The sequence below is a fragment of the Pseudonaja textilis genome, chromosome 4 (assembly GCF_049901715.1).
Source record: "Pseudonaja textilis isolate UNSWEBS1 chromosome 4, rPseTex1.2, whole genome shotgun sequence".
In the NCBI taxonomy this organism is placed as follows: Eukaryota; Metazoa; Chordata; class Lepidosauria; order Squamata; family Elapidae; genus Pseudonaja; species Pseudonaja textilis.
This window is the reverse complement of record NC_141993.1, coordinates 68,140,903-68,154,880: the sequence shown is the minus strand read 5'-3', so window position 1 is coordinate 68,154,880 and position 13,978 is coordinate 68,140,903. Positions and strand designations below refer to the sequence as shown.

General features: G+C 34.1%; 1 protein-coding gene across 3 annotated transcripts in view; it reads right to left on the bottom strand.

Moving 5' to 3' along the window:
• Nucleotides 1–13,978, bottom strand: part of MED12L (mediator complex subunit 12L) — a 188,167-nt gene that overhangs the window by 152,419 nt on the left and 21,770 nt on the right. For all 3 annotated transcript variants that reach the window (XM_087933317.1, XM_087933318.1, XM_087933319.1), the window contains exons 5-10: nt 11,709–11,878; nt 9,676–9,786; nt 8,415–8,684; nt 7,447–7,596; nt 5,535–5,634; nt 3,274–3,410 (exon numbers count right to left, since the gene is read on the bottom strand). In XM_087933317.1, coding sequence (XP_087789443.1) covers nt 3,274–3,410; nt 5,535–5,634; nt 7,447–7,596; nt 8,415–8,684; nt 9,676–9,786; nt 11,709–11,878 — 938 coding nt within the window. The remainder of the gene's footprint in view (nt 1–3,273; nt 3,411–5,534; nt 5,635–7,446; nt 7,597–8,414; nt 8,685–9,675; nt 9,787–11,708; nt 11,879–13,978) is intronic.

The window sequence follows — 13,978 nt, the reverse complement described above, 5'->3', positions numbered from 1 at the left end:
TCTAAGAACTGATTTTCCAAAAGAAGTAGTTTTGGGGCAAATGGAAGACCAGGAGACAGTATTGTCTGTGAAAACAGACTTTAAGTAGGAAAGTGGGTATCTTCTCCATAAAATGAGATGAAAAGTAACATCAAAGGGTAGTAGCAGAGTGTAAGAGAATGTAAAAACATGGCTTTGAAAAGCTAAATGAAACTGTGATGTTGACTGAACTGAACCTTTTGCTAGCCATGGATAATTTAGTGTTAAATGATATGTTTTTATTAAGGACTTTACTGGAAAACTTTAAAGGCTTGTTCTGAGTAAATACTCAGCAGGCAGAGAAAGGAATAAAGGTTAATGTAAATTCCCTCTGCCCTTTCTTTTTTTACCCAAAAGTTTTCTTTCTAAAAGCTACCAAAAACTATTCTCCCACGACATGAAATAAAAAGGACACAACTTATATTTATTCTCCAATTCATAAATATTACCTCAAAATACTTGGCTTTTCCTGATGTGTTCTTAAAGAATTCTGGATAATTTTTAAAATGTTATATAATTAATAAAGTTAAAATTCACTTTTAACAAGTTAAAATAATCCAATGATTTTTTGTTCACAAACTTTATGTTCAAAGCCTTTGCTTACACAAACTTACAAAGATAAAGATACCACAATTTTCATTATGAAAAATGTGATTATGTGCCCAGTGTTGACTTTTCCTGTCTTCATGGATAGATTTTCTCCATGATACAGAAAACTAAACACTAAATAGAAATAAAATCATACTGCTAAGGTAACTTTTTATTCATCTATGTATTTTTCCATGGCTATCCACATCAACCAAATGACACTTTTTAATTTACACCAGCTAACACTAGCTTTTATTTTTTTAATGAATTTAGTCATTCAGGTGTTTTTGAAGACTTTTACTGCAATATATCAATGTTTCAGTCTAAATAATTAAACTGCTTTTTAAATTGTATACATGAAATAATTTTACTATTGTATATGCACAAGAGGCTCAAAATTTATATGTTCAAACTGAATAAAAATTATGATCAATAAGTTGCTAGGAAGAAAAAAGCACAAAAACTATTTTGAAAAAGAACAGCCTGAAAGATACACATGTCTTTCTAATATGGTATCCAGTTTAAAAGAAGATACACTGTAACATTTTTGCTCTTTTTTGATAAAGAAATAAACTGCCATCTAGTGGTTCAGATGCAATGTTTTTTCAAATTTTAGGTATATACAAAATAATATGTTAATTTTACTTATTCAGTAAACCATGATCAACTGAACCATGATTTAATGGTCATTATGGTCAAAATATAATATCAATATTTTATTTGACATAATGAAAGACAGAGAAAAAATGCTGCATTTGCTGGATGAGATTAAGGTTCTCACATATATCATGGAAAAATATTATTCCTCTGTAACTGAGAATTGGCAATTTGTCCAATTGCAACCAGAAGCCAACATCAGCACATACAAAGTTATAGCATTTGTTCTGTCAGTTGCAAGCTAATTTCATCAAGATTTCTGAAGTTTTTGTCATTTGTCATGGAAATGCTGGATTTGGAAAACAACGTGGCTATCGTAAAAACAATCATAAAATCAAATGAAGTCATGTAGTGACTCACTTAAAACCACCATGACACAACTAAAAATCCAGTCCCAACTGTGATCATAAATTGAGGATTACCTGTATGAACAGCTTTCAACTGACATGCAATTTTGCCAAGACTGAGCTAAATATACATGATAAAAGTAACTGAGATTTCTAAACGTTGTGGCCTAACTATTTACTGGTTACATGTTCTATAAAACAGTGCTCTTTTCCTCTTTCCTTTGATAACATTAATTACTGCAATTCTTGAATAAGTTTAAATGAACCTCTGTAGTAAATATTATACTATGGGATTTTGGTATATCTACTTACACATCCTTTTTTGTTGTTTTTTTAACAGTTATCAAGTTATAACACAAGTTAGAATTTTGAACCATAAGCATGCGTCAATATTAATAGCATTTTGAATTCACGTTGAACATTTTAAAAATTCAAATAACATTCCTAAATAAATGTAAAGAGTGGAGCTTATCTTCAGAGGACTATAAGTTTTACTTCACAGTCTAGCTTTCAGCCTCAGGATCTTTTGGAAGCCTCCCACCCATTTAGTTATTTATTTATTCATACATTCATACCACTGAAATAGCTGCCTATTTCATGAGGTAACTTTACAATAGAGAGAGTACAAAAGATTTTTAAAAATTAACACAAATACACCAAGAGAGACACATATAAGACACTATATCCTTGGGTTAAAAAATATAATTCTAACACAATTATTGAAGCAGTGACTAAACAACTAGCCAAGAAGGCTCATCTGACCCAAATGCCTATACATTTAAGGCCTTGCAAAAAGCAAATAGGACTGGGGCCCACAGATCTCTGGGGAAATAGGGCACACACAGGAATAACCAGTTCTAATCTTACTTATTTTTTTCCAAACTATTATGCTGTTACCTATATGAAGAAATTAACACTTTCCTTATTATATTTTTAAGATAAATCCTATATTTGAATTTGTATTTCTACTATGATCAAATCTCCACTTGTTTTCTCAGAAGCACATCCTACAGCTACCAGACAGTAAGCCTTGTTGAACTCAATGGGACGTACTTGGGATAAAAAGAAAAGAGGCTGCTGTTAGCCTTGTTTTTATCAAAGCTAACCAGAAATGTCCTTCCACCAAAATATGCTACATAAGTACAATCAAATCCAAATACTAAAAGGAAAGTATTCAATTCAATATTCAACCCTGTAATTTTAGTATTAACCTGAATGTGAAAATAAAAATATATTCCTCTGCAGTGTTATAAAAAAAGGTTTCTACAGTTGTTTACATAAATATTTGGTTTCAGCAATGAATTAGCATAATAAAATTTATTTTGAATGCCAGAGGAATGGGAGAGGGCATCTAGCATCAAATTATTTCTGGAAAAATGTAACTACACGTTTATTGTGTTGTTATATGTACAGCTGCTTATTTGACATTTCTGTACACAATTGTCAAATCAAAAATGTAATTTCTCAGCAAGTTGGAATCACAAGACATAACATAAATGAAGTGGCACAGCACTGAAAAAATTGCTTCAGACTTTAATTGACGCTTTGAAGACTACATTACGTCCATGGAGTCACAATTTGAAAATCAGTCTTGAAGCAAATATATTGAAGAAGAATACAATGACTAAACACTAGGGGAAATAAATATGAACAATGTAAATACCTCCTGATTATCCTTATTATGGGTTCCCCAGAAAATCTTGTTATAAAGGCTTTCCATAGAGTTGCTAGAATCTGAACGATCAAAACAGTGTCTATCCAAAACCTCCAAAGTGTGCAAAACACGGCTGATAGTAACCCCTGGATAAAGGGAAAACAGAAAAGAAAAATAATGATGATACATTCAAGTTGTGACATCAAAATTATTACAATTCGTTGGAAGAAAACCGGTATTGATTGGGAGCTGCCTTGTGTTTTGTTTTACGGATCTCCACTCCACATAATGTACTTTTTAATTGTCTTATCACTAACCTCTTTCCCACAAGCCCTACCTTTATCCTAAGAATTCTCAATCTCCTAATTAACTGCTATAGGATTTTGAAATGTGTTGATAGCTATAAAGCTGTTATTGTTTATTAGGCACTTAGTAAATCTATAAGGTAAATTTCTCTAACCAGTGTCCAACAGATCTCTTGAGCTATACATCCCAATCAGCATGACCAAATAATGGGATTTGGAGTCTGAGATCCCTGACTGGTCCCATATTGGGGAAAGTTGCTATAGCATACAAACCTTAAAAATGCTAAGGACATTAACTGAGTAGCTTCTTGCACAAACACTGATAAAACTTTAAATGGCATTAATGAAAAAATATTTGAGTGTGAGTATCTATTCAGTTTAAGTGATAAAAACTTAGTTGATTGCGGAAAATACATTTTCTTTGAATGTGCTTAAATGGAAAAGTTTTGTAGATTTAAAACATGATATAAAATGTCAGTTTTTTCAAATTATTGTATCATGAGGCTCGACAGTGAAACTTGGAACAAAAATCTCTTGAGAAAATGGATAAATAAAACTATGGAACAATAAAACAAAATGAATCCTTCAAATAGTTGGCCTGCTTACCAGAGGAAACCATAATTTTTCAAAGGAAGAAAAAGAAAGATTAACTGATATGTTCCCAGACTTCTCTCCTCTTTTTCTCCTTAGGGACAGATTTTGATTCTTGGGATCTCAGAGGTACAAAGTACATGCAGCTTCTTACTTACATCAAAACAATCCTTCCAAAAATAGCCTGGTCATAGTGTTCCCAAAAGAATCCCAAAATATGGCAAAATAGTCAATAAGCATAATTTTTTGAAATATAGAAGGCCAGATGTTTACAGATGGTTTTTTTCTTTTTGGAAGACAGGCATTTTTTCACTGATTTTTCAACACACACATAAGCAAAAATTACCACTTTTAAGCATCAAGCTCCCCCCACAAAAGAAGAAAAAAAGAAAGACGGCCTTGAATGAAACTCAACTCCTAAATGTGAATATGTGGGTGTGGGTGTGCACACACGCATGCAGTTTTGGCAATAGTATAGAAGTATTTCTATAGCCTTGCCCTGAGATGTTTTCTTTCACCTGACAAATCTATCCCATAGTTTTCCTGTGATCTCCAACAGTTTCTAACCGGAGGCATCTTATCTTTCAAACTCAGACAAAGAGCAGCTCTTGAAAAGCACCATACAAATTAGCACTGTTATTTTCCTCTTGGCAATGTGTTGCCAAGGAATGGGAAAGAAATTATTTGGATTATGTTGATGATTTATCATAATAATGATTATTTTTGCACAAATAAATAACACAGTCTAATAAACTAAGTATTGATTCTAATTATTCAGATCTAGAATAGTTGGAATCAGCATCTAGACTATTGTAGTGTGATATTCAGATTCATGGAAATCTCACTATAAATAGTTTGGATCCATATATATACACTGTGTAGAACTTCCCAAGCTCCCAAGTTGGGAAGAACTTGATGCGGATGAAGGCTAAGTTAAGCTAAAGAACTGGCAGCTGTTGATTTCACCTTGTTCTGTATATAATAGTAATAACAGTAGCTACATTATTTCAACTATTGCAATCACTGCTTATCTTTATTTATATATTAGAAAATTTATTTGCCTCCCATCTTGTATCCAATGACTCAGCATCTTTAGGTGGAGTTGTTTCAAACCCATGACAACATTTTCGAGAAATTTTAAAAACTGACATAAAAGTATCAACAAATTTTTTTGCACATACTTATTCCATATTAGTTCATCATCTACATTCAAGTGGACAATACCAATATATTTAGAATCAGGCTTTAATCCAAGACTGAAAAGCAATAAATGGTACCTAAAATGCAGCTATCATTTAGTTTTAAAAATCAGTGAATTTCACTGGATGAAGTCCATAAAGCTTCATTGCTTTTACAATCCATTTTAGTGCCTACCTGCAGTTGATTCTTGGCACTTGTCAAATGACCACCGTACTTCGACAGCACGGCCCCTTTGTTTTATCTGCTGTTCTACTTCAAAAATCTTTGCACGAACCTGTAAAGAAAGCAACAATTGTATAATACATACATGCATAAGGTACTACATATCACATAAATGTTAGGTACCTAGTGCTGGCTTTTCCAGAGTATGAGGATATATATATTTAAAATAAATAAGTACAGATGAACTGCAGGAAAACAGGAAAGCAATATACTCTTGTAAGTTACAAGAAAATAGTCCTTTGATCTGAAAAACCTTAACATTCATCTTCCTGAAAGTTTTAATGAAATTTGTTAGCATTTGAAAAATAAAACACACTTTGTTAACCAATCATTACTCCTCTGCTGTAAAGGAACAAAGGAAATCTATTTTCAACAGTTCAGGGAAAGAATGTGTTCCTGAATTCTGTTCAGAATTATGGACAGGATACTATTTGTGTAGACAGAGCGGACTAATCATCTCAATATTCCATACAACTGCTCAATGTTTAAATCTTTTGAAATGTACAGTATTGTGCAATTATTACAATATTTCTGAAAATAGCATAAAATAAAAATCAAAGCAGTATGACTTGAAAGGCTGCATATTTGGGATATTTGAACATGAATATTATTCATTGATTACATTTATATTCTGCCTATTCTCTGGGAGTTCAAGGAGACATGTATGATATCCATTCATTTACCCTCAAAATAGCCATCTTTTGAGATAGGCTGTGAGCTCTAAATGTTTGCCTCAGTGTAACTAACTATTAATGCACAATTAACTATTAATGTGGAAGTAAGTATTAATGTGGGGGCCAGTGAAATAGTAACTGTTTTCAACTCTGAGCAGGTAACCCAGGTTTAAATCCTCGCTCAGACAAGAAGCTTGCTGAAGCTTTGGGTTCACTCACTCACTTACTGAAGCTTACCGCAAACAATTCATGTTAAGGAGCTAAAATTAGGAGATCCACATGTAAGTCACTTATATTGGCTAATTGACAGGCCTTCTTCATAATCTAATGCAAAACCATGTTAGTAATACTTTTAATGCTTTTTTCTATTTGAAAAGAACAAGTTAAATGTTAAATTTAATTTTTTTTAAAAAACAGTTAAAATGCTTCCAACAGAAAAAAAAATGATAAGGTACTGGTATCTAGCATATTGTTCAATTTTTCAGTCTCCCTAAAAACTATTAAAACAAGAGTTTGATGGTGGTGGTGATGATGTCATGGAGCTATTTCATTAAAATTGAATGAGCAAAAGTCCTTACTGCAGAAACAGCTTCAGGATAGCTTGAATTTAGACTACTGCTTTAATCAATAAATAAAAAATACAGAAGGTGATATCTTCAAAGATGTTTACATTCACTTTAATGGGGAATACAACTGCACTGATATTAAAGATGGTCCATATCTCTTGCAAATGGTTCGGCTTATATGTTATTTTACAATTCTTGGCAATATTAAAAAGGACAAAGAACTTGTATGGAACATTGGCCAACATATGACCAATCAAAGCCATTTCATTGTATTTGAGACTCAGGATGAATGTACAACGTTGGTGAAATGGTACCTTCACAGACTTGAAAGTTAAACAAGTTTATATGGTGTATTCTTTTATATGAATATTCCAACATTGTCAGAAAATTCATTTCTAACACATTTATCACACTCTTTTTTTCTAACTTTTTACATTCCATGAAGCAACCTCCTACCCCCTCTTTACATATAAATATATGAACTCTGCAATGAAGAAGCAGGAAAAGGTGAGGCATGATTGGAGAGACAGCCGCTAGCTGTAAAATGAAATTTTTAAAAGACAGAAATATGGAAATTTTCAGCAGAATGGATTGTTCATATTTTGAAATACAAATAAAAACTACCTGCTGATTGAATACAGAATTTCCTCCTGGCATTGGTAAGCTGGATGGAGAAACTTGAAGTAAATCCAAAGGTGAGCCAGGATTTATGTTTTTACTTTCATTTGTAGAATAATTCCAGACCAAGGCACTTGGGCAACAGAGAGTTATAGTCTGAAGTAGAAAATAGAAGAATGTAAATGATGTAATTAGATTATTCAATTTTATAGAAAGCAGCAAAAAACACTTTTGCAAAAAAGGGTGTGTGTTTTTTTAAAGTACACACACATTGTTCAAAATGTCCTTATATCTATTTCATTATGTTCATTAAAAAATAGGCTGGTTTAATATCATTGCAATTCAAGAAATAATACGCATAACATATTTCAGTTCATAATACAAGTGCATAAAAGCTACTTTTAAAAATTAAACATTGCTGCTCTGAATTGTCAAACTGAAGCAAACCATCAGAATGGATTTAAAAAATAAAATAAAAAGAATAAAAAGAAAATCATTATTTCACACATACATCCCAAAAACCTAGAGCTTCTATTTGTTTCTGTAGACCACTTTTACTCGAGATTTTTGTGAAGTAAATGAACAAACAAAAGTAGACGCTTAGTACTATTATCTTCATATACGTTAGAAAAAGTCAGTTTGAATGAGCACAATCCTAAACCTTGTACTCCAATTTTATAGCTATTTGTTTATTCTACACAGCCAGGGGAAAAAAAATGACCTTTCTAGAAAATATCTCAGAAAGTAATGAATAGTCACTCAAATATTTCTCAGGAAGGATCCTATTTAATTCCAATCTCTTCCTAATTAAATTTCAAATTTATCTGAGATATTTGTAATGCATACACAATTGCTTTCCATGAGGAGAGGGAGGGAAGGAGGGAGAAAGAAACAGATCCACAATGCAGTACTTTTTCAACAGTAACACAGCCAATAAATGTTATTTCAGAATTTCCTCTCTGCTATGCACTTACCTGCAGCATACAGCTCAGGCCATAGACAAGAGGGCGGTGTTGGGGGCAGGAAAGAAAATCTGAACAGGCAAGCTGGGCAGGATTCACTACAGTACCAGTTGTCGAAGAGCTGGGAGCTGCCAAAGGAGGATTATTTGGTCCAATAATAATATGAGGCGAGTGGGCAGCTATGAGGTTAGTACTGTCACTTATCAACGAAGAGACACGTCTGGCACAGAAGTAAGCAAGGCGACGCGACAGGTAGGCTGACTGAACAAACTCTTCAGAATACTGAAAGATATTAATTTTTTTTTAAAAAAGTCATCATCAGAGTGTATATCAAAACTCCCCACACAGTTGCTATTGCTTTCTTTAGCATCCCCAAACATCCAAAGCTATATCTTACACTAGTCTCTCTCACACTAGGAAAAGTTTGGTGTATCAAGTTTGCAAGATTTTTTGTTTTTCAGTTACAACTTTTTAAACCCATCTTTCCTAAATCAGAGTTGGCAGCCACAGGACCTCAAGCACCTTTTACATAATTTCTTAGCCAACTTCTGCCCAGGATCATTCCTACCATAGCCAGGTTCTGTGTTGTCTATTTTGTCTGGTTTAGGGGAAAAAAGATCTGGTAAGCGATAAGGGGTAGATGAAAAACTTAACCCTCAGAAGAAAAAAAGCAAGATACTAACAGAATCAGTAGTGTGGCATGTAAACAAAAATTATAGGGTGAGTTCTAAAATAATGTTTAAAATGTTAAATAATATAAAATCATGATTGGAATCTTTTCAGTCACTCTTAGGATTTTCTATACAGGAATATGTAAGCAATGTTTTAAATGGGCCACAAGTTGCATAAAATCTCAAGATTTCCACACACTTGCCTGAAATCTCACAAGATCTATTGATACAATTTGGGGGTCATTGCCAATTTTACTGAGTTCTCTGTACCAAGACTTATTAAGGTGAAAGTTAGTACTGATACAACTCCAGAACTGAATGAGCTTAGTATAGAATCAACATATTTCCATGGATATTAGGAGTTTGAGACTTGAGATTTTCTTCAACAGCCGTAAAACTGTAAATTACAGACAGGAGGGAGATATTGTAGCTGATAAACTGTAAGTTGGAAGCCATTCTTTCTTTATATATGTTATTTGATTTTTTATCTGACACCAAACCTTACATTCCAATTATAAACAAGCTACACTTAGTTTAACATACTGAATTCTGAAAACATCTGAGTATTTTGGCACTGTGGCAAATTATATTAACCTTTGTACCTGCAGCATTAGTGGTAGGAGGAGTTTCAAAAGTTCATCATCAGCTGGTCTTATTTTTTCCAAGACATCCAGGATCCATGTTAAATATTCATGTCTTTCAAGCATTCCTTCCTTAAGGAATTTTAGAAATATATGTAAAGAAATTCCCAAATCCAACAGAAAACAATTACTTCATTGCTTCATTGCTTAATATGCCAATTAAGAAATGCCACAAAATTTATTGTCACAAAACTGACATATAAACCATATGAACATTTTAATATATTATAAATCAATGTTAAAATTTAAAATTAATAGTTTAAAAGTCACCTACTGGTTACCAACACATTTGAAATGACAGCACAGAATCATTACCATCCTCCAGTATCAATTCAATTCTTCCTGTGATGGTGGTTATGTAGCCAAAACCTTACCATTCACAAACAAAAATCAGAAAAGCAAGCCAAGATTTACTTCAGTGAAATGCAATGTTCATAGATCAGCATTAAGCAAAACAACTGGGTGGGAAAATGAATGAAACTGAATGGCTGAACAAAGAAGAAAATAGAAAAGACAAGGGTTTTCATTTAAGAAAAGCTAATGCTCTTATAGCCTGATTTTTCAGACTACTTACTTACACTGAAAAATTATTTGGTGCATTTACAGGTATAAGTGTACCTGATATGGAGTGGATACCTAATATGGAAAACAGAATGCTTCCTCTTTTGAGAGGAGGCAGAAAAAATGTACGGAGAAGAAATAGACTTAATGTTTGAAAGTCTGAATAGAAACTTTCTACTACAGTTTGTTGTGTAGAACTACCACTTTAACTGTTCTCTCCTTTGTAAAGATTGTGTAACCAAAATATGGTAAATATATGCTAAATATATGCTAAATAAACTCTATAGTTTTCTGGGGAAGAATATGAATGGGAGGAATTATTGAATAATTCTACAGAGGTACATCTTTTTCCAAGTATACAAGGTTAATTTATTCTGCAACTAGTATAGCTTTTTTTTTCATTAAAGATGCACAGTTTTGACATTTATGATGTTTTTAATACCATTACACATCAGTTAACAGCATTTGTCCTTGCTTAACAACTCTAATTGGAAACAGAAGTTCTACTGCTAAGTGATGCAGTTCTTAAATGAAACAATATGTGACCACACTGCTTAGTGAAAGCAGTTTTGGTGGTCCCAGTTGCAATTGCTTGGCCAGGAACATGCCATTTTAGGTGAGGATCTTATGCTTCTCCTGTCCTGCTGTGTCTGTCTCCACTTAAATTCCTCCCACCTATCTATCTACCACCCAACTCTGCCTTTTGACTATCCTGCATTCCAATGTTCCTGCATCTCTACCATCCCAGCTGTCTTTGCCATCTTCCTTCTCCTGCTGCTAAGGCCTTTCATGAGTCAGTGAGGGCAAGAGGGTGCAGGAGGATGAGGGTGCAGAATGGAGTGCAGGGTCATAGGGATGGCAGAGGCCAGACTGGCAAGAGAAGCAGAGTGTAGGGCAACCAACTGGACAGGGATGGGAAGGAAATAAATGGGTAGGAGAAGTTGATGCACAAGTTGTGAATGTAAATGCAGATGGGCTGCCAAGCACCTGAATTCTAATCAACTGACCATGAGAGCACTGCAATCACCATAATTCTGAAGATAAGTCATAAATATCATTTGTTCAGCAGTATCATAAGTTTGAATAGTCACTGAATGAATGGTCATAAAGCAAGGACTACAGTAAATTCGTAAGCTGTTTCTGTGCAACTGTTTAATTTTGAATTAACTGACTGATAAGTCTTCATTGAATATGTTTAACATGCACTTTTTCACTATAGCCTGACATTTCTTATAACTGCACACATAAATATATGCAGATTAATAATTTGTGGTCAGGGCAGTGATTCTGATCAATGCATGAGATGATGAATGACATACAGTAAACGCAAATCTGTAATGTTACTGTTGTTGCTACCGGTACATTGTACTGCTTTACAGAATTTCATCCTGAACTACAGAATATGACAGCTTCATTATAAAAAGAAAGGTTACCTGGAACATATAAAATGCCAACTTTTCATTATATTCCCACTGCTTTAGAGCATGTTCCACTTCACGAGGCACAACTACAGAGTTTTTGCCTTGGCTTGTAGTCATGTGATAAAATTCTGCAATTTTTACCAATTGTTCTCTTAGGTACCTGGTAGAGATTTGAGTCCATTCTATAGAGACACAAATTAAGTAATTGTTAACATTTGTTTTTCTTCAATGACAAAACTGGGCCAAAAAAACTCAACACAATTTGATTTATACTCAGCTGAGCTGTTACACACCCATAATCTCAAAATAGTGATCAGTGGGAGATCCAGTTTGAACGGCTTTTAGCATGACAGTCTTTACCACAATGCTTTCAAAGAATGCAAGTTAATACCTGTAGTTTGCTAAAGGAAGTTTGTTATGCAAATGTCTTGGATGGATTTCATGGATCACGTTTATGTATTTTGAGCAAGTAGAAATAAATTGTTGTTTGATATGAATCAGGTTTGAGAATTCATTTGAGAATAAAAATTATTCAAGCATTTCCATGTGGTATCCAATCATCAACTGAAAATATTTTGTATCACTTTATGAAATTAAATTCAGAATTGACTATAGGCTTTACATAAAGAGACTCTTAATGTAAAATAAGTAACTACCTTTGAAATTAATATTAATTCTTCTCTTACTCTGGGGGAGTCCTTATCTGATTCTGACACGAACTAGAGACTTCAGAGCAGGATTATCTTTTGCAACATTTCAACAGTTGAATCCAAGGAGAGATTCTAAGCCCTAACAGGGACAGATACCTCAAAAACTATGACTAAGGGATCGAAAAGTGAGAAATTGTTCAATTACAAGGAACATATATCTGTCTCCTTCACACAGGTCTGCTTAGGAAACAATCTTTTCTCCTAAACACAGAGTAGACCTGAAGGATGGAGCTTTAAGGCAGAGGCATACAAAACTGAAACAAATGTCATTTTGCCTTTAGAAACATTCAGCAAACTAGAAGTTTCATTTAAGATCCATTAGGCTGTAGAACTATAATACCTGACTGCCCGTTGCTTAGAAGTTGACCTCTGAATTTTCTTAGGTTTCTGTAGCTATTCACTTTCCACCATCTTATGGCTATTATGTGAGCTACAAAACTGGATGGCAGCAGAAAGACCCAGATTATCTTGTCACAATCTTTCCTGAAATTTGTAATTCAGATCTGTTAACCCTTACCATGATGTGAGTGGATTTATTTTTTGCTGGATTCTAATTATGCATTTGAGAGCAACTCAGTTTACCATTTCCAGAAAAGGACAGCAACACTAGTGTTCTGACCTAGGCTTCCCAAGATCATGAAGTAGACTCCTCATCCCAATAATTCACTTTATTTAGGTTAAAGTGAGTTCCTCTCCAGCAAAGTCCCAACAGTCTTTCATGAGATTTCACAACTACAGACCTTTATCAGGCTTGGAAAGTTGCTGGGCTGATATCTTCCAAATGCCACGCTGTAGCAGAAATTACTTGGCAAGAAGTCAGGAACAGATATTCACCCTAATGAACTAAACTAATTGTCTCCTGCAAACATCATTTCCCTTTCCCTCCTCTTTATTCCCTATGGGAGGGACCGTTCACCGTCCACATGTGCTCTTACTCCTGAGTCGACCCTTGTTCCTTAACTGTTCCCTTCTCCTGGCAGGTCTGTGCATGCGCACACTAGGAAAAGGCTCCAGCTGTTCTTCAGCCCCACTGATCTCTGACTCAGAACTCAGCTGATAACTATCACACGGCCCTGGCCATATCTCTGCCTCTGACGCAGACACTCGTCAGAGCCTTCCCCAGACTCCAGGACTGGTCCATGTTCCTCCCCAACAAGAAATGTGGAACAATCCATTTTGCTATTCAAGACAACAGTATGCACTTCCAATAATAGCTACCATCCAATAAAAGAATTAATTCTCCTGATCTCCCTTATTTGCATGTCTGTCTTATTATATTCTGAAATCAACTTCCACCTACATATCATGCACTATAAAAGGAGAATGCAGCTTAGGAATGTTGAATCTTTTCCAAAATGCAGTTTTAATCCCCAAACATACTTTAAACCAGAGGTATTCTTTTTATCTAATACATAACATGGAGTTACATTTAAATACATAGTATTGATTTTGTTTCATAGAGTTCAAAGGCAGATGTTATTCATTAAAATACATGGAAACTGAGCTGAAAATTTCTAGTGTCAAATGCTTCATAAATGATCTTTACAATGTTCATTTTTGAACTATTTTGGC